The sequence below is a fragment of the Saccostrea cucullata genome, unplaced genomic scaffold, assembly GCF_032062105.1.
Source record: "Saccostrea cucullata isolate Sc308-1 unplaced genomic scaffold, CSIRO_AGI_Scuc_v1 ctg242, whole genome shotgun sequence".
NCBI classification, from domain to species: domain Eukaryota; kingdom Metazoa; phylum Mollusca; class Bivalvia; order Ostreida; family Ostreidae; genus Saccostrea; species Saccostrea cuccullata.
The window spans coordinates 99,712-119,089 of record NW_026927731.1 but is presented as its reverse complement, the minus strand read 5'-3'; the positions used below and the strand labels follow the sequence as shown (position 1 = coordinate 119,089).

At 34.7% G+C, this 19,378-nt stretch overlaps 1 protein-coding gene across 3 annotated transcripts in view; it reads left to right on the top strand.

Annotated features, from left to right (window-relative positions):
* LOC134275365 (epidermal growth factor receptor-like) overlaps window positions 1–17,738 on the top strand; it is a 62,518-nt gene extending 44,780 nt beyond the window's left edge. For 2 of the 3 annotated variants that reach the window (XM_062757640.1, XM_062757641.1), the window contains exons 11-25: window positions 1,715–1,926; window positions 2,060–2,202; window positions 4,571–4,748; window positions 5,005–5,435; window positions 7,360–7,531; window positions 7,666–7,782; window positions 8,147–8,431; window positions 8,690–8,845; window positions 9,053–9,275; window positions 9,503–9,600; window positions 10,172–10,264; window positions 12,940–13,107; window positions 13,345–13,555; window positions 13,795–13,977; window positions 14,155–17,738. In XM_062757640.1, the coding sequence (XP_062613624.1) occupies window positions 1,715–1,926; window positions 2,060–2,202; window positions 4,571–4,748; window positions 5,005–5,435; window positions 7,360–7,531; window positions 7,666–7,782; window positions 8,147–8,431; window positions 8,690–8,845; window positions 9,053–9,275; window positions 9,503–9,600; window positions 10,172–10,264; window positions 12,940–13,107; window positions 13,345–13,555; window positions 13,795–13,977; window positions 14,155–14,396 (2,912 nt within the window). In that variant the 3' untranslated portion in view covers window positions 14,397–17,738. The remainder of the gene's footprint in view (window positions 1–1,714; window positions 1,927–2,059; window positions 2,203–4,570; window positions 4,749–5,004; window positions 5,436–7,359; window positions 7,532–7,665; window positions 7,783–8,146; window positions 8,432–8,689; window positions 8,846–9,052; window positions 9,276–9,502; window positions 9,601–10,171; window positions 10,265–12,939; window positions 13,108–13,344; window positions 13,556–13,794; window positions 13,978–14,154) is intronic. The other variant, XM_062757642.1, reaches the window with a different exon arrangement.
* Window positions 17,739–19,378: the final 1,640 nt, after the last annotated feature.

Sequence of the window (19,378 nt, the reverse complement as noted above, 5' to 3'; positions counted from 1 at the left end):
TATCTGAATTCTGATTTTTTTTTTTAAACCAAAGTTTCTCAAGGGAAGAAAATACAAAAATTGTCATTAATCTACTCATCATTTGCCTCAAAATCAGAGCTTTTTTTACTGCTGACTTTGACTTGAGAGTTTTTGTTTGCATGGTTTTTGACTTGATTTGTGGTTAATGATCGCTCATGAGAAAGTTTGGCCATTTAAACAAGATGAAAGTACTGCTGGTAAATATTTAAAGAATTGTTTGGACTTTTATTTCCATAAATAAAAAGATTTTTTGTGTATACTTTTTTCTATGTGTATTATAAACTATATAGACCAGAAAAAAAGATTATACCAGCAGTGCAAAACATATAGCTATTACTATTTGGGTCTCATATGCAGTATTAACATGTCTCTAAATTACATGAAAAAAGTACCGAAATTCAGATCTTCCTTTTGTCGCTACCAGTTTGTGAAATTTTTAGTGTCAGAGCAAGATAAACTAATTTTGTTTTTTGTTCCCACATATACTCCCGGAAATTCCTTGATATTTAATTATGAAACAAATAAGATGGTAACTGATTAATCCTTTGTGTTAGATGAACATCTAAAATGTCTCAAACTGCTTTTTGACTGTGGACATTAGGTAATGATGTGCAGTTATTTCCCTTGTTTCCCACTGATGATCAATATTGTGTTTAATTTCCAGTGATTCCAAATAAAGTAAATGTTTGTAAAAATTCAAAGTCCATAGAATGCAAGCATGACAAAAAAACCCCTAAATAATGCATCTTGTAGACTTATTTTTCATGGACACTAATCTACAGGTGAAAATCTTACATTGCAACAGAAGTATGCAAGAGTAGTTTATAATTAAGCTCTTTTTTACTGTTATAATTTTTTTCAAAAAGTTGGCCTGAAAAGTACAGCTAGTTGTATGCAACAAGGAGAGGAAGACATAGACTAAGTTATATATTAACATTATAGTACTAGTAAAATGGCTTATGATATATTTAGATTTTTTGGTGCATTGTTTTAGAAATACCACATTTTTTTTTAATCCAGTAAAACATAGAATATCAGAGATAGAATAGATAAAAATATAATTAACTGACTGTCCTGATGCTATTTAAAAAATTTTAAAAAGTTTATTGTGTCCAAAAATATTTTAAAAAATGTGACTATTTTTGGAAAGGGACTAAATGTTGCAGTGTTTAATTGTGTCCTTTGTCCATGTTTTTCTGTTGCTTGTGATGTTTATGTGTGGTACCTGTTATTGTCAGTATTAACAGTGTGTCGTCCTTTATGTCATATAGCATTTCTTTTAAAGCCAAATTTATAGATAAATGACATGTTTTCCTCATCTCTGATGATGTGCATTTTGGGCATGTACCTACAAAACTTAAACTTCACTGAAAACAAATTGAAGCCTTCAAAGACTCCCATACTATTCAAGCAGTTTCCATTCTCTCCTGTTTTCAATATGAATGCTGCATGACACTAATGCATTTTAATTATTGTTTATCAACTCTATTTCAAAATAATATTTAACAATAAATTTAACTTTTAAAACCATGAATTAAATGAAAAAAAAATGTGAAATTTCTTTCTCAGATCTAGATTTTAAACATAATTCATTGATAGAATTTATGAACTGAAAAGATTGTGAAAGTAATATGGAGAATAATTGATAATAAAGATTATGACCAATTACTTATGTATCTCATGTACTCTTTAGAACAAGATAATCAGGTGTGTCACCAAAGCTGCTCTGATGAAGGCTGCTGGGGGAAGGGTGCCAACAAGTGCCTGCGGTGTCGCTCCTACAAGATTGACAACAGTAGTAACATCTGTATCGATCACTGTAAACAGGTCCCCATGATGTACGACGCTGGCAACCGCCTGTGTGCCTTCTGTAATGTGGAGTGTGAGGATGGCTGTGCCGGAGCTGTAAGTTATACCTGATTTACCCTCATAGAAAATTATTTTCTGAAAAAGTGACATATTGTAAAAGTAAATGTTATGTAAAGGGTATATTTATAAGTCATACTCTGTCAGTCACTTATGCACATTGTATACACAGGGACCAGGAAATTGCACAAAGTGCAAACATGTCACCATGAAGCATCATGATAATACAAGCACCTGTTTGGCACAATGCCCTGAGATGTTTTACCCAGATGCGAAGAATACCTGTCATCCATGTCATGTTAACTGTGCAGAAGGGTAAGTATTCTATCTGTGCTTTATTATGGTTAAATCAAACTTTCTATGCTTAAATTTTTTCACCCTCTGAAACTTAAATCAAGCATTGAAATAATGTTTATTATCATGCTGGATAACATGTTGGTACAGTTTAGAAATTATGACGGAGTATATTGTAACTTGTTGGTTTTCAGATTGGTATGAGTCAAAATTTAAAGAAAGACATTTTTAGCTCACCTCAACGAAGTTGGGGGGAGCTTATGTGATACCCTCGGCGTCGGCGTCGGTGTCGGCGTCGGCGTCCCAGGTTAAGGTTAAGTTTTTTGGAGCAGTTTTCTTTTTAATTACTTCTGTGTCCTATACTGATTAGACATGCATGGAAAATGGTTTTAGTGTGTTTTATTGTACCAGACAAAGTTTCAGATGCTGCAATTTCAGCAAAGGAATTACCAGGTTAATGTTTTTGGAGCAGGTTAACATTTTTGGTGCAGTTTTTGGTGTGGGTTTCATTTCCAAGTAACTATCAGGCCTATGTTGACCAAACTTGCATGGATGATACATCTAAGGATGCATACTACCGGGATTGCTTCGGATGCTGAATCTGACCTACATTTTCCGGTTGAGTGAACAGGTTAAAGTTTTTGGTGCAGGTTTCATTTCCAAGTACCTATAAGCCCTATGTTGACCAAACTTGCATGGATGATACATCTAAGGATGCATACTACCGGGCTTGCTTCGGATGCTGAATCTGACCTACATTTTCCGGTTGAGTGAACAGGTTAAAGTTTTTGGTGTAGGTTTCATTTCCAAGTAACTATAAGCCCTATGTTGACCAAACTTGCATGGATGATACATCTAAGGATGCATACTACCGGGCTTGCTTCGGATGCTGAATCTGACCTACATTTTCCGGTTGAGTGAACAGGTTAAAGTTTTTGGTGCAGGTTTCATTTCCAAGTAACTATAAGCCCTATGTTGACCAAACTTGCATGGATGATACATCTAAGGATGCATACTACCGGGATTGCTTCGGATGCTGAATCTGACCTACAATTTCCGGTTGAGTGAACAGGTTAAAGTTTTTGGTGCAGGTTTCATTTCCAAGTAACTATAAGCCCTATGTTGACCAAACTTGCATGGATGATACATCTAAGGATGCATACTACCGTGCTTGCTTCGGATGCTGAATCTGACCTACATTTTCCGGTTGAGTGAACAGGTTAAAGTTTTTGGTGTAGGTTTCATTTCCAAGTAACTATAAGCCCTATGTTGACCAAACTTGCATGGATGATACATCTAAGGATGCATACTACCGGGCTTGCTTCGGATGCTGAATCTGACCTACATTTTCCGGTTGAGTGAACAGGTTAAAGTTTTTGGTGCAGGTTTCATTTCCAAGTAACTATAAGCCCTATGTTGACCAAACTTGCATGGATGATACATCTAAGGATGCATACTACCGTGCTTGCTTCGGATGCTTTCATTTCAAAGTAACTATAAGCCCTATGTTGACCAAACTTGCATGGATTTTCCAGTTGATGCGAACAGGTTAATGTTTTTGGTGCAGGTTTCATTTGCAAGTAACTTTAAGCCCTATGTTGACCAAACTTGCATGGATGATACGTCTAAGGATGCACACTACCAGGCTTGCTTCGGATGCTGAATCTGACCTACATTTTCCGGTTGAGTGAATAGTTAAAAGTTTTTGGTGCAGGTTTCATTTCCAAGGAACTATGAGTTCTTTAATGACCAGTCTTGCATAGATGATACATCTAAGGACGCATACTTCCAGGCTTGCTTCGGAAGCTGAATCTGACCTACTTTTTGTGGATGAGTGAAAATGTTAGTTTTAATGCATGTTTCATTTCCAATAAACTATGAGCCCTATAATGAGCAAACTTGCATGGATGATACATCTAAGGATGCACACTAATGGACTTGCTTCGGATGCTGAATTGGACATACATTTTTCAGATAATAGACAAGGTAAAAGTTATGGTTGCAGGTCTATTACCAAAAACTATAAGGCTTATATAACATTGTATAAACCAAACTTTCACAAATGCTGCATCAAGAGATGAAAACTCTCAAATTTGCTTCAGATGCTGGATTTTCATTACATTTTCATGAAGAAGAAGTAGTTTAAATTTTTTATGTAGGTCTATTTCAAAGTATCAGATCAAAATTGCTTTTAAAAATATTTTCATTTTTGGAATGTATACTTTTTGTTGGTTAATTGTGTGACTTTGCCTTACTTAAAGACAACATTCGTTGAGGTGAGCTCTGTAATCTCTGATTACCTATGTTTTAAAAAAGTATTGCTCTCTCTCTCCTCCTGCTGCTGTTCGCTGTATCCTGTTTAACCATTAGTCCACACTGATTATTTCAGCTGCACCGGGCCGTCAGACATGGTAGGAAATGGAGGCTGTAACACGTGTGCTCTGGCTATTCAGTTAGAAGAATTCTCATTCCGCTGTATAGCTGACAGTGAAAGTCAGCGGTGTCCACACGATTACTACCTGTACAAAGTCAGCAAGCAGATCTCACCCTCTCTTGCTGGCAGCACTGTAAGTTGGTAGAATTGAAGCATTTGTTTGACAATCTCCAGAATCATTTTTTTTCATACAAATGCCAAATTTCATAATTAATTACTTATAATTGGTAAGTGGTAACATGTTGAACTCCTGATATCTGATCTTGGTAAGCATTTTATTGTTCAAATAAATTCAAAGAACATCCATTGTTCAATAAAGTGTAAAGTTCAATACTTAAGAAAACTCGTTAAAATTCTGACTTTAATTTGAGATAATCTTTGTATTGTAGGCTTGTTTTATGTGTGATGAGATGTGTGATGGTTGTCACCAGGGTAGTAACTTTGACTGTATTAAGTGCAAATATGTCAAGCAAGATGGTGCCTGCCGAAAATCATGCATTAACATGTTCTATCCAAACGAAGACCAGGAGTGCGAGCAATGCCATGAGGAATGCCGAGGGGGCTGCTATGGTCCCTCACAAACTGAATGCCAAGCCTGCAACAACTTCAAGGTTTACTTGGATAAGGAGTCCTGGAAGGGGAAGAAAGAGAACTGCACTGACCCGGACCATATCTGTCGCCAGTTTAATTGTACAAAGTCATGTCCTGCAGACTTACCGTATGTAGAAAAGGATGACATGGCTGAAGAGGAAACCACCACTCTGTGTGTTGATAACACACATCCAGTGGTTGCAAAGAGAAATGCAGATGGCCTAGCCAAGTAAGTTATAGAGATTAGATATGACTAGAAAACTAGAGTATAAATTGTACCATGACTTGAATATGCCACCATGCTCAAAAGGGTATCAGTCCAATTGGTATAGCTTTTAAGGTTTTTAGCTCACCTCAACGAAGTTGGGGGGAGCTTATGTGATACCCTCGGCGTCGGCGTCGGTGTCGGTGTTGGCGTCGGCGTCGGCGTCCCGGGTTAAGGTTAAGTTTTTTGGAGCAGTTTTCTTTTTAAGTACTTCTATGTCCTATATTGATTTGACATGCATGGAAGATGTTGCTAGTGTGTTTCATTGTACCAGTCAAAGTTTCAGATGCTGCAATTTCAGCAAAGGAATGACCAGGTTAATGTTTTTGGTGCAGGTTAACATTTTTGGTGCAGTTTTTGGTGTAGGTCTCATTTCCGAGTAACTATAAGCCCTATGTTGACCAAACTTACACGGATGATACATCTTAGGATGCATACTACCAGCCTTGCTTCGGATGCTGAATCTGACCTACATTTTCCGGTTGAGTGAACAGGTTAAAGGTTTTTGGTGATGGTTTCATTTTGAAGATACTTTGAGCCCTATAATGACCAAACTTGCATGGATGGTACATCTTAGGATGTATTCTACTAAACTTGCTTCGGATGCTGAATCTGACCTACATTTTCCGGTTGAGTGAACAGGTTAAAGTTTTTGGTGCATGTTTCATTTCCAAGTTACTATGAGACATATAATGACAAAACTTACATGGATGGTACATCTTAGGCTGCATACTACCAGCCTTGCTTCGGATGCTGAATCTGACCTACAATTTCTGGTTGAGTGAACAGGTTAAAGTTTTTGGTGAAGGTTCATTTCGAAGATACGTTGAGCCCTTTAATGACCAAACTTGCATGGATGGTACATCTTATGATGTAATCTACTAGACTTGCTTCGGATGCTGAATCTGACCTACATTTTCCGGTTGAGTGAACAGGTTAAAGTTTTTGGTGCAGGTTTCATTTCCAAGTTACTATATGAGACATATAATGACCAAACTTGCATGGATTGTACATCTTAGGATGCATATTACAAGACCTGCTTCGGATGCTGAATCTGACCTACATTTTCCGGTTGAGTGAACAGGTTAAAATTTTGGGTGCAGGTTTCATTTCAAGGTACAGTACTATGAACCCTATAACGACTAAATTGCATGGATGGTACATCTTAGGATGCATACTACCAGACTTGCTTCGGATGCTGAATCTGACCTACATTTTCTGGACGAGGAAACAGGTTAAAGTTTATGGTGCAGGATTCATTTCCAAGTAACTTTGAGCCCTATAATGACCAAACTTGCATGGATGGTACATCTAAGGGTGCATTCTACTAGGCTGGCTTCGGATGCTGAATCTGACCTACATTTTCTGGATTAGTGGAAAGGTTAATTTTTTTATACAGGTTTCATTTGCAAGTAACTTTAAGCCCTATGTTGACCAAACTTGCATGGATGATACATCTTAGGATGCACACTAATGGACTTGCTTCAGATGCTGAATTCGACATACATTTTCCAGATAATAGACCTCGTAAAAGTTATGGGTGCAAGTCTATCACCAAGAAACTATAAGGCTTATATAAACCAGTTGCACAAATGATGCATCAAGGGATGAAAACTCTCAATCTTGCTTCAGATGCTGGATTTTAATTACATTTTCATGATGAAGAACTAGTTTTTAGTTTTTATATAGGTCTATTCCAAAGTATCAAATTTGCATAAATTTTGCATTTTTGGATGTACACTTTTTGTTGGTTAATTGTGTGACTTAATTTGCCTTACTTAAAGACAACACACGTTGAGGTGAGCTCTGTAATCTCTGATTACCTATGTTTTTCTTAAAAGATGAGCAAGATACACACCCAACAGAACATTTACTTATTATATTGTAGGAAACATGCAGAAGATGCAGAAAGGACAAAGATCATTGTGGCCTCTACAGTGGGTGGTATTATTGTTCTGGCGGGGGCTCTGGTTCTTTTTGGATATTGTTGGTGCCAGAGAGCTAAATCACAAGAGAAGACTGCCATACTTACAGCCAAGATGACTGGATATGATGATGAGGTACCTATTCTGCTTATAGTTTACAATACATAGATATAGAAACAATTAAGAGATATATACCTTGCAGGATAATGCATGAGGTTAGATTTTTTGATTTTCTCGTCACTATATTTGGTAATGTTCTTTTTTAACAGCAGCCTCTCACCCCAACCAATGCCAAACCAGACATGTCCAGTATCCGGCTTATAAAACAATCAGAGTTACGCAGGGGTGGAATAATAGGATCAGGGGCTTTTGGTACTGTGTATAAGGTAATTTATTTGATTTATTCTGAACAATATTTAGAACTACACTCATTTAGATGATTTTAAAGATTTATTTTATCCAGAATAGCAAATGTGGATATGTGGAAAAATTGTTTCGTATATGGATGAAGTGCAAACATAATGTCACAATGAATATTTGAAAGAAATTTCTAAGAAAATGGATTGGAAAAATAGGTTTAAACAATTTGTAAAAGAATGTGCATATGAGCACTTGGATGCATACAAATTATAATTTGTTGAGTTCTTCATTATATGATGTACACATTATTTAATTTATGATTATACCTTTATGACGAATACCTTTGAAGAATCTTTGAAGAATTTAAAAAGATAAACTTATTCTTTCCAGGGCTTTTGGATTCCCCAAGATGAGAACGTGAAGATTCCTGTAGCCATTAAAGTCCTGTCAGACAGCACGTCACCGAGCCAGAATAAGGAACTGTTGGAGGAGGCCCGAGTGATGGCATCCGTGGAACATCCGTGTTGTATCCGGATTCTGGCTGTATGCATGACTGCTCAGATGATGCTCATTACACAGTTAATGCCACTAGGCTGTCTCCTAGACTATGTCAGGAAACACAAAGACAATATTGGCTCTAAGGTCCTTCTCAACTGGTGTACACAAATTGCAAAGGTACAGTTGGAAAATTTCTAATTTTTTAAATGTAAGAACTTGCTGTTGAGTGTAATTTATATTGTTAATATAGATATATCTACATTCCATAAACTTTTTTGACCTTTTTACATGCTTTTTGTTTGGCCTGTGATTACAATTACAGGGAATAGCCTTATTGATTTTCTTTAAAAATTATTGCATAATCATCTCATTAAGTCATTGCACAGTTACAGTATATTACATTATTACACTCCATTACAATTATAACAACTTCAGGGTATGTCTTATCTGGAGGAGAGGGGCATTGTCCACAGAGACCTGGCGGCTAGGAATGTTTTAGTGCAGAGTCCCGGCCAGATCAAGATTACAGACTTTGGACTGGCCAAACTACTGGACATCAATGAAGACGAGTATCACGCAGCGGGAGGAAAGGTTAGTGATCATCACATCAAGACTCACTCATTGTGTTTTATAAAGAAAGAATAAAGTAATTATCTAGAGAAACTTATCATGCTGTAGATTTAAAACAAAGAATTTTCGATCATTATTTCTAACCTGAAAAGTGGTGAATTCTGTGTGGTATATCCTGTACTTATACTAAATGTTTGTGAATATTGTAAGTGACTTTTGAAATATCAGATGCCCATCAAATGGTTAGCCTTGGAGTGTATTCAGCAGAGGATATTTACACATAAAAGTGATGTGTGGAGTTTTGGAGTGACTGTCTGGGAACTTTTTACCTACGGACAGCGGCCGTACGAAAATGTGAGAGCCAGGGATGTCCCCGATTTACTGGAGAAAGGGGAGCGACTCCCACAACCGTCAATATGTACCATAGATGTCTATATGATCATGATTAAATGTAAGTCTGTCATTCCTGGAACCAGTTTAAGATTTTTACATAAATTTACAGAATATTCGTAGAGAACAATTTTGATATCACCATATTAATAAATGTATTGAAATACATGTAATTAGGAATATATTTTATCGAAAGACGATGTTAACAAGAAATAATTTTTAAAAAAAGAATACATAACAATATGCAGCAAATACTGAAATCTGCAGTAATATGAAAATGTGTTTTAGGTTGGATGTTAGATGCTGATAGCCGTCCTTCATTCTTTGAGTTAACAGAAGAGTTTGCAAAAATGGCAAGAGACCCTGGTCGTTACTTAGTTATTTCAGTAAGTATCATCATAGTATCATTGTCTTCCAGTTTTGCAGGAGATTATCAGTTTATCTTGAATACTTTTATATAACCAGAGCTTTCATTGCTTTATCATGTTTATTGGGGTGGAGTGTTGTATGTGAAGACAGAAAGCGCATTGGAGGGTGCCTGTGTATATGAACAGTGGTAGTGGTAGAGTTTACTATTAAAATTATATCTTTAGCTGGAAACACTGGGCATTTGAAATATTCAATAATTTATACAAACATTTTGATTAAGAAAACAAAGGGGGATATGAAAACAAAACTTTTTCTATGAATGTCATATTTATTGTGGATTTTTAGAATCAAGGAAAATTAAAAGACATGCACTAAAATGAATAAAAAAGGTAGTGATTGTTTTGAGGTATTCTTTGTTGCAAAAATAGCAAGACAAAAATATAGAAAAGGGAGTGAGGGAACAGATTCAATAACAGGGTTGTAAGACACAACAGTGTGCAGTCCTATTAACTGCACAGCACACTTAAAGCACAAATATTTTTTTCCTTGTGTTGAGGCACTTGATAAACATATTTGTCACCATGTCAGGGAGATGTTTTGAAGAAAATCCCAGAGGACTCAAATACGCCCTCACAGATCGAGCTAATCACGCCCGATACGTCCAACAATCCGAGAGAGGAGGTATACACTGAAAGCCGCGGCTCGTTAACGCATGGGTGTGCTCATATATATCTTGTAGAGTTTCCTCATATATGTGCATTTAATTTATTAATCTGCATATCTATGTCCGTTTTGTCATGTCCAATAACATTAACAGTTGAATCCATTCACCACTTCCCACATTTTATGTATACCATTTGTCGCATTTTTTCATATTTACCTTTTATCTTGGTCAATCTATATTAAACTTTTTGTGTAATACAAATGTAGATATATATGAAATAGGTCCTTTCTGGGTTTCAGATGCTTTTATATTACACATTTTTTTCAAAAGAAAATATTTGTGAAGTTCATTCCTCTCTTAAATTAGTGTTTTGCCGTGTGAATTACTTATTGGGATAAAAATTTCTGCCCTTTATATATCATTTTATCTTGAACATTCTTATAGGATATAATGCACTTGTTAGTCCTATTGTTCCCTTCACAAGTTTAACACTAACTAGAATAACCTGTAAGTTTCTGGTGGAGTAGAAATATAATTTATTAACTCCTACTGGGTCTCAGTCATTTCTTACAAAAGACTAATTCTTAATTTGGGTTTGGTATGTCTTTCTTAGCTATATGTCAGTGTTAGGGATTCTTATTGTTAGCTATTCACTTACAATAATTTATTGTGAAGGTAAGGCTTGGAAAATCTGCCTTGAAGCTAAATGTGATACATAGAGAATATTACATACTAAAATCCATATCATATGTCATATCAGCCCGAGTGGCCCCATATCAGCCCGAGGGCCGAAGGCCCGAGGGCTGATATGGGGCCCGAGGGCTGATGTGACATATGATATGGATTTTAGTATGTAGTATTCTATTTATCATATATTTAAAATACTTAATGTGCGAGTTCATGTATTGTCATTGAAGAATGTTTCGTGCTTGTTTATGACATTTTTGTTTAAAATCTAAAAGAGCCAATTTTCGGTAACTGGAAAAAAAATAAGACCACAGATGTCATTAAAGAAATATTTTACATGAATATTTAAGTAAAATCAAGTAAATTAACGTTTGAACTTAATACAAGCGTTACTTCCGGTTTGATATGGATTTTCGGCCCGCCGGTCCGATACGTGATATGGATTTTCGGACCGGGCCGTGATATGGGGTATTGTGACGTCACCCGTATCACACTGTGCAGAATCGGTGTATTTATTACTAAGTATATGATAAAATGTATTAACAGTCAAGTAATATGGGTGATGCTGTTTGGGACTTAACCTTCATTTTCTAACATAAGATGTATTAAAATATTGGTGTTCTGAAATAAAGGACATCACATGATCTTACAGCTCTTCTTTAAAAAAAAAAAAAAAAAAAAAAAAAAAAAAACTTTATTTATCTTCTAACTTAGTGAACTTTTCCTCATGGATTCAGCTGTCAAAATGACACTCTAGTGTGCAGCAGCATGTTTCACAGCAACCAGCAGGATCAAAATCAGTATACAATATTTTAAAATTTAGCATGTGTTTAAAAGGCAGGAATGATTTATTTTGTTGTTGGAAGCATTCTGATATTTCCTTTGTCTTTTCTCTGCTTTCTATTGGCTTCTTCACAGTATAAGGTAAGTTTGTGTCAGTCCTTGAATTTTGTGCCTGTAGATATTTTTGTGCTGATGAAATAGGAGTTCCATGTTTCAATCAACAATGATAAAATCAAGACAACTCTCTTCACAAGTTTCATTCAATTTTTACATCACTTAACTAAAGGAAAAGGGAAATTAATTGTTCTTTGCTGGCAACAGAGAAAGCTAGTATAGAAAAACAAGTGTCTTGTGATAATTGCTTATGATTTGGAAGTTAAAGCTCATGTTTTTATTTTTCTTCCCTGCTCCAGAAATTTGTAAAATTGCCATTATCAATATTCTTCATCTGCAGACACTTTTTTTTTTTCATAAGAACTTGTTTTTTATCTGGGTAAAGAAATTTTAATGAAAGACAGGAATTTGATATATGGAGTGAAATGAGGCCTGATTTATGGCAGAGGAGTGTTGACATTTTGATATATTGTTGAAATTTAGGTATTTATCCACACATGAAATTAGATAATATTTAAAGAAGACGGTGTGTCTACTGCTCCAGTTTTGTTATCTGTGGAACATAAATATTTTCCCTCATCTTTTTATTGCCTTAATAAATTATTTGAAGATGAGTTTTGAACTTTGTTTGAAGGTCATTGTAAAATAAATTGATTATGATATGTATAATAATTAGCTTTCTTCTTTGCATATCGTATTGATAAGTCATAGATTTTCATATCAAATTTCTGTTGTTGCATGTATTAAAAGAAGTAGAATTGACTTTTTACAACAATTATTTGAACTTGATGTTATAGGAAAGATAGCAGTTACTAAATTTATTTTTTTTAGTTACACTGCATGTTAGCATTATAAAGAGAATGAAAATAAAACTGTTATGTAGACAGCTTTAAGATATGAATGTAGAAATTTTCAAGATCAGATTGCATGTGTTTTATATTTGTTTTTTAGTTTACATAGTCTGATTTTTTTGTTTGTTTTTCCATATTTTTTTTATATTTATGTAATGTGTGAATCAATATGATAAGGATTTTTCAGTTTTATTTTACTTTCCTATAAAATTTCGTTACTACACACAAACATCTGAATTTTGATGTCAATTTTTCAGGGTGATAAGTTAATGCGGCTTCCAAGTCATTCATACGATAAGAATGACTTGGCTCGCAGCCTGAGTGTGGCCGTGGATGGGCCAGAGGAGGTGATAGAAGCAGACGACTACCTACAGCCCACCCCCAGGGCCTCAGTGGAGATCCCCACCACACCTGTCTCATCAAAGGTCAAAGTCTTCTCCATCTTTTTTTTTCAAATTACCAAATTGGTCATTAGCAATTTTTTGAACAATGATATGCATTAACTCCACAGCTTTTGATCTCTTTCCATAAAAAATAGTCCTATTATACATGTATATGGCTATCGGTAACAAAATGCATGATAAATCAAAAATTATGTTGATAAATATGGCAAATGAAGACTGAGGGCTATAGACTGATGTATACTATTTGACATTATGTAGACTCCATTACTGCCATATGATGCATCCATACCACCACCACAAAGCCTGGCACTCAAAGAAATCCGTGCACCAGCTCGCAGAGAAAAGCGTTATGGTCACCTGGAATCCGCAGCCAAAGCTCGAGACCAGCGGGCACAAGATCCATCAAGGATTCGGGGTGACAGTGTCAATTCACGCTATAGCTCTGATCCAGTCAAAGTGCTTCACACTGGTAATTTTACTGTGAAGGAATATCATTGTGAACTGTTTTAGGTCAATTTTGCAGGAGAAAGTCTATAATAGATTTCGTTTGTATCATTTAAAATACACATTACATGGACATGTATATGGAATATACTTTGAAGACTTAATGTCTTATGTAAATTCAGTTATCGATAAAAATGGTCAATTCATACATACTCTTTATGTATTATTTCAAACCATATTGTTTAATTTTTTTTTCACTTGCAGATGAGATAGATACTGGACTTAAACGACCACTTAGGAATGGTTCTGTAGGCAGACAAGGTATCCCCAATCACTTTGTGAAACACACCCCAGACCTCAAGTTGCAGTTACCACTGGATGAAGACGATTATCTTCAGCCAAAGTCTTCCAAACCTAGGGCATATGCAGATCTGATAGATGGACAAGGTATGAAAAGTTGTCCCTGGGATATTTTTTAGAGGGTTTGGTTTGGGGGGGGGGGGGGACATGCATTACACAGAATTGAATTGTTGTACAACAATCGAGATTATTCATATAATTAAAAAAAAAATCACTCTTCAATATTCATTTTTAATGCTACTGTAACTTGTTTTCTTTTTTCAGATTACTTAAATGACAGTTCAGGGTCCGTTTTTCTGGATGATCATTTGGATCATAATGGCCATGGCCAGCCGGGTCTCAACTTTCAAAACCCCGAATATTTTGATGAACCTAATTTAAATGTGCCAAAAAAGCAATTAGCAAATAAAAGTTACTATAACGACATTTCTGCTGTGAATGGTGAAAGTGCAGAACACGAACCTCTGGTGCTTAGCGAGGACTGGAAATCAGAAACAACTGTCTAGTGCTTTAGTAGCAACACTTTGGGTTGCCATAGAAGAGAGTCCAGCTTTAAACTGCCATATATTTATAATAACCAGTGTACTGGTTGTGTTCTGTGATGGGGAAATATCCCAAGTCTTCTACAAACTGACCCACCATAATGAGCAATAATATGCATTTAAGCATGTAATCATTTTATTGTGATTAAGGGATTAAGGCTTAGCTGGGGACAGAGACATGTGGAAAGTGTTTCAGTACACCGATCAAATGCTCAAATTCTGTCGCCCAGCGGATAGTGCTGCTTCATAGTGCACAGTGACATAGACTGCATAACACAGCAGAATGTAGTGTGGAGAATGGACAAAGAAATCCATTGAAGTGTCAGTCTACAAAACAGGGACAGGGAGAATCGATGGTCTGGACAGCCATCAGTTGTTATCTATGCAGAACTAAGAAGAAGGCAGGACATGTTAATATTGTTTTTTGTTGGACATTCTGTTGTTTTGTTATATACAGCTTCCGTCTAGCTTTAATAACAAATTATTGCACAGGATCTTCATATATATATATTTATATGCTGTTATCATTCGTGACTGTTTATGTATACCATGTTTGTCATTTATTGAAAATTTAGGTTGTTCTTCCTCAACATTTGTTGCACAAGTTGTTTTTCAAAGCTCTATGTATAAGAATATTGCTGATGTTTTCCCTTCCATACGAACAACTCTAAGCATTTTTTTAAAAAATTGATACAATATGTATTATAGTACAGAAATTAATATTGGTAACATCAGGGACCTATATACTAACGGGATAGGCAACTCCTTCATCGCCATGTTTATTTACCCAAAACATCACGCACAACACTACAAGTTTTTCAAACTCCGTTTATTCCCAGTAAACAGGGTATTTTCTGATTAATATCATTTATTCCTTTTATGTATAGGAATTGATTTATTGATAAATATGTAAGCATGATAATAATATAATTAAAATATAAAGAAAACAATAACCGAAATCGGCGATTTCTCGGAAATTTGGCCGATCGGGGCATGTGCTAATTTTGCACAAAACAAAATTATTACGAAGATAAGGAGTATCATACGTTCTAAAAACAAATCTTGAATGATTTTTTGACAGATAATTTAAGGATTTTATCTCAAATATGCGATAGCTTTAGAGATATGATTAATTAAAGTTGACTTACGAAATCCCGCGACTTGCGAGATATCGCGAGACTTGCGGTAGTTGCCTATCCCGTTAGTATATAGGTCCCTGGTAACATTGTTAACATAGATATAAATTCAATTTTTTACTTCACTTGGAAAGTGAATATGGTGTAAATTTTGAATTGCACAGTGTGATGCTTTTAAAATTTTAACACATGGTTCAAAGAACTGTAAATAACTACTGATTGCAAATGATATTTGCTGTTATGTAAAATTTGTACAACTGATTAAGATTTCTTCTGCATATCCTACTTTTAAACAGTAAATATTATACATGCATTGATAGATCCTATATACCATCTTTATACATGGGAGTGACCAAGATTACCAAACTGCTTATAAGATGCTGTGTCTTCAAACCAAAGCCCGTCATAAACTTACCAACACTTTTGACTTTACCTGCAGTTTTTGCAGACATACCAAATACTCAGTACTTACATGTACTTACATCGTACCAGTAGATTAGACATAATCAGATGCTTCCTATCATTTAGTCAATAGAAAATATTTTTTGTTCACACCTCATAAAGAGTTCATGTTCATCTTCCAGTTGTATTCATGGCACCTAGCTCTAACATTTGTTTGTGACTGGCAAGAGCTATTCTGCATACTTCGTGCCTGCGGTTTTATCTAGTCACTTATTTTTACGAGGCACCCTCTTAATGTTCTCCTAGTGTTCATATAACTGTACTGCACTATCTGAAATTCTGGAAGGGTTTTCATGTATTTCAATTTAATTTTTTAAAGCCAATTTTAAAATTTTCACTTACAAGGTGGGTTTAAATCAAGTTTTACCACATTGTAAATGAATATAAATATCAAGATTAAATTTAATGCTTCAAATTAAATATCCAAATCAATTAGAATAAAATACTTCAATGATTTAATTATATTACTAGTGAATATATACCCGGTATATGAAAGATTTTTGTAGCTGTAAAGATTGTGTCATGTGACATAGTGTACATAATAATATTTTGATTAATGACTGTGCACTGAACAGGGAATTTTAAGTGCAAAAAGTTTTATTTTAATTATCTCTGGTGAGATTTTTTTTTTTCAAAGATGAACTCAAATGAAATGTATTTTCCATGTATGTTCTCTTTAGGTTGATTTCTCTGTTAATCATATTGAATTGAATTCGTGTACTTTGATGGAATTTGTGATTGGGGGATGGGGGTGGGGTTAATAATTTTATTGATACTTTTTAATTGGTGCCTTAAAAAATACATGGAATGAAACAATTCACGATACTGCTTTTAGATTTGGAAACTTTTTAATTTTCTCATTTGTTTTATTTACAAACAAGCAGGCTGCTGTCATTTTCACAGTTTTATAGTTTATCACTGTTCCTTACATTATCATTTACTTTGTTTTGTGTAAAAATTGTTATACACCAAATCAGTGAAATTCATATCATTTTTACAACTTTTTGGGTTTTCTTTTATGAAGTCTTATGTTTTGCTTAAATACGGGATTTTATTTTATTTGTATTCTTTTATTTTCATGTGATAGATTTTTTAAACAATATTATATGGTAATTGAAATTTGATGTTTCCCACATGGATACCATTCTTTCGTATGTAATTAATACAACATGATTAAATTAAGAATTCTTCTTATGAAATGTTGAGGTATTTTCAAGTTCATAAATTAAAAAAATTACTTGCTATGCGAAGTATGAAAGCCAGTAATGATTACATAGTAATATAGATGGAACTTTATGTCACTGAACACTTCTGTTTTCTTGATTTTGTTAAGCTGAAAACACACTCTTCTCATTATAGTATAAATTACTATCACTAGATTTATTTTAAGATATTGAGTTGATCTACATTGTTGCAATAAGTTTATAGATACAGAGAATCATTCATTTAATTTGCATATCATTTACATTATAAAGTATTATCTTCTTGTAAGGCCACCAATAATTGCTATGCTGATTATGTTTTTTGATGATGATAATTTTGTTTTTTATGTTCATCAAACATGTTTTAGTGATATAAGCAGGAAAAACTGCATGTCTTTTTTTTTTATCATTGCATTAGTAACTTAAATTGCTTCATGTAATTTCATGCAGGATCAATGTGAATCTTGAGAGAAATACATGTATTATTAAAAGGATATACAAATTTATAGTCTTGGGTTTTTTTTTTAGCTCACCTGTGCTGAAGTCTCAAATAAGCTTTCCTTAACAATTAAAGGACAAGATATGGTAACCACAGAATCTAGCCCCCTATTTGATGTAAAAATCAGAATACAGATGAAATTGTGATAGTTTGTAGTTAAGAACTTAAATTGATGCTTGTTTTAAATCCAGCACTAATTTTGATTCAAAGCATACATGGAGGCCACAAGAGGATGCAGAAATAGGACATTTTCCCAAATTTTCTCAATTCTGGTAGAATTTTGTCGTATTTGAGACTTGGGAAAACATAGAGCACAAGCTTGCCTATCTGAGATTAAGGCACAAAAGATGCATCTGATACTAATGTATGAAATATATAAATTTGATGGATAAGCAAGCATGTGCTCCGTGTTTTGTGAAAGAAATATGCTGTAAAATTGATTAAAAATTGCATGAAAATGAGAAAATATGGAAATTTATAACTGACATATTTTCAGACATTCCTGCGACCTCTGTGTATCCCATAACTTCGAACCAATACTCATTTTGTGGCAGGGGAGATAAGTGGTTTTCAAATTTATAGACTTGCATCATTCTGCAAGACACCCCAAACCAGTGTCCAAAAAGGGCTCTTACCCTTTCTTGTACTTTCTTGTCTATCAGCATCATTGATTTTTTTTTTTTTTCTGACATCACCTTCTCCAGAACCACTCTGAGTTCTATTAAGCCAGTTTCAAACAAACTTGCCATAAAGTATTCTTGACTAAAGGAGGTTCAAGATTGACCAGAATAATGTTTGGTACATGTATATAAGTATATATGGAAGCATCCACAGGTGCACAATGCAAGATCATTTGCACGCAGGAATACATAGGAAAAATCTTTAAAAATTTATGGGAGTATCTTAAGAAAGAGTAAATTCAAATTTCTTAAAATCATGACCTGCTGCAGGTATCGATGTTGAGACGGAAAAGGGGAAAGGGGGAAGAAAACCTTTCAACTAAACTAAAAAAAAAAACTACACTTTGACAGTCTAAAAAAAGGGGGGGTGTCTCCAAACTTGTATTTCCTGTTACTGGGGGGTGTAAGTTCCAACTTTTTTTCAATAAAAAGTTCATTAAAAAAAGAGTAGAAGGCGAGGTTGGGTGGGGATCAGCCTTTCAATAAACATTTTCAATTGTAAAGTGTTGTTATGTTTGGAGGCTGATACCACGAGCCTGCTGGCTGTCAAACAGGAAACAGACTTTGTCAATAAAACCCTCTAGTTTGACTTCATCTTTATGAAATGTTTCATGATCCTGGAGCCTGTTCTATAAACAGTAATTGATATTTATAAAAATATAGAATAAGATGAGAGTATAAAAAGCTTGTAGAATCCGTCCATGACTTGTGTAAAACTGATCAATGTAGTAGGATTTGAGGCGGATCTGACATGCCTTGTAAAGCTCATAAAGATGACAAAAAGGTTGGACGTGACACACTGTGACACAGTATTTGTATTTTGTTTTTGTTTTTTATATATTTTGTGTCAAATCGACTCGAAAATTAATAATCCAATCGGGAGTGGAGAGCAAACGCTTCAGATGAGAAGTTACATGTAGCTAAAGTTTCTCAATACCTTATATTATAAAAGGCATGGCTGGTACGT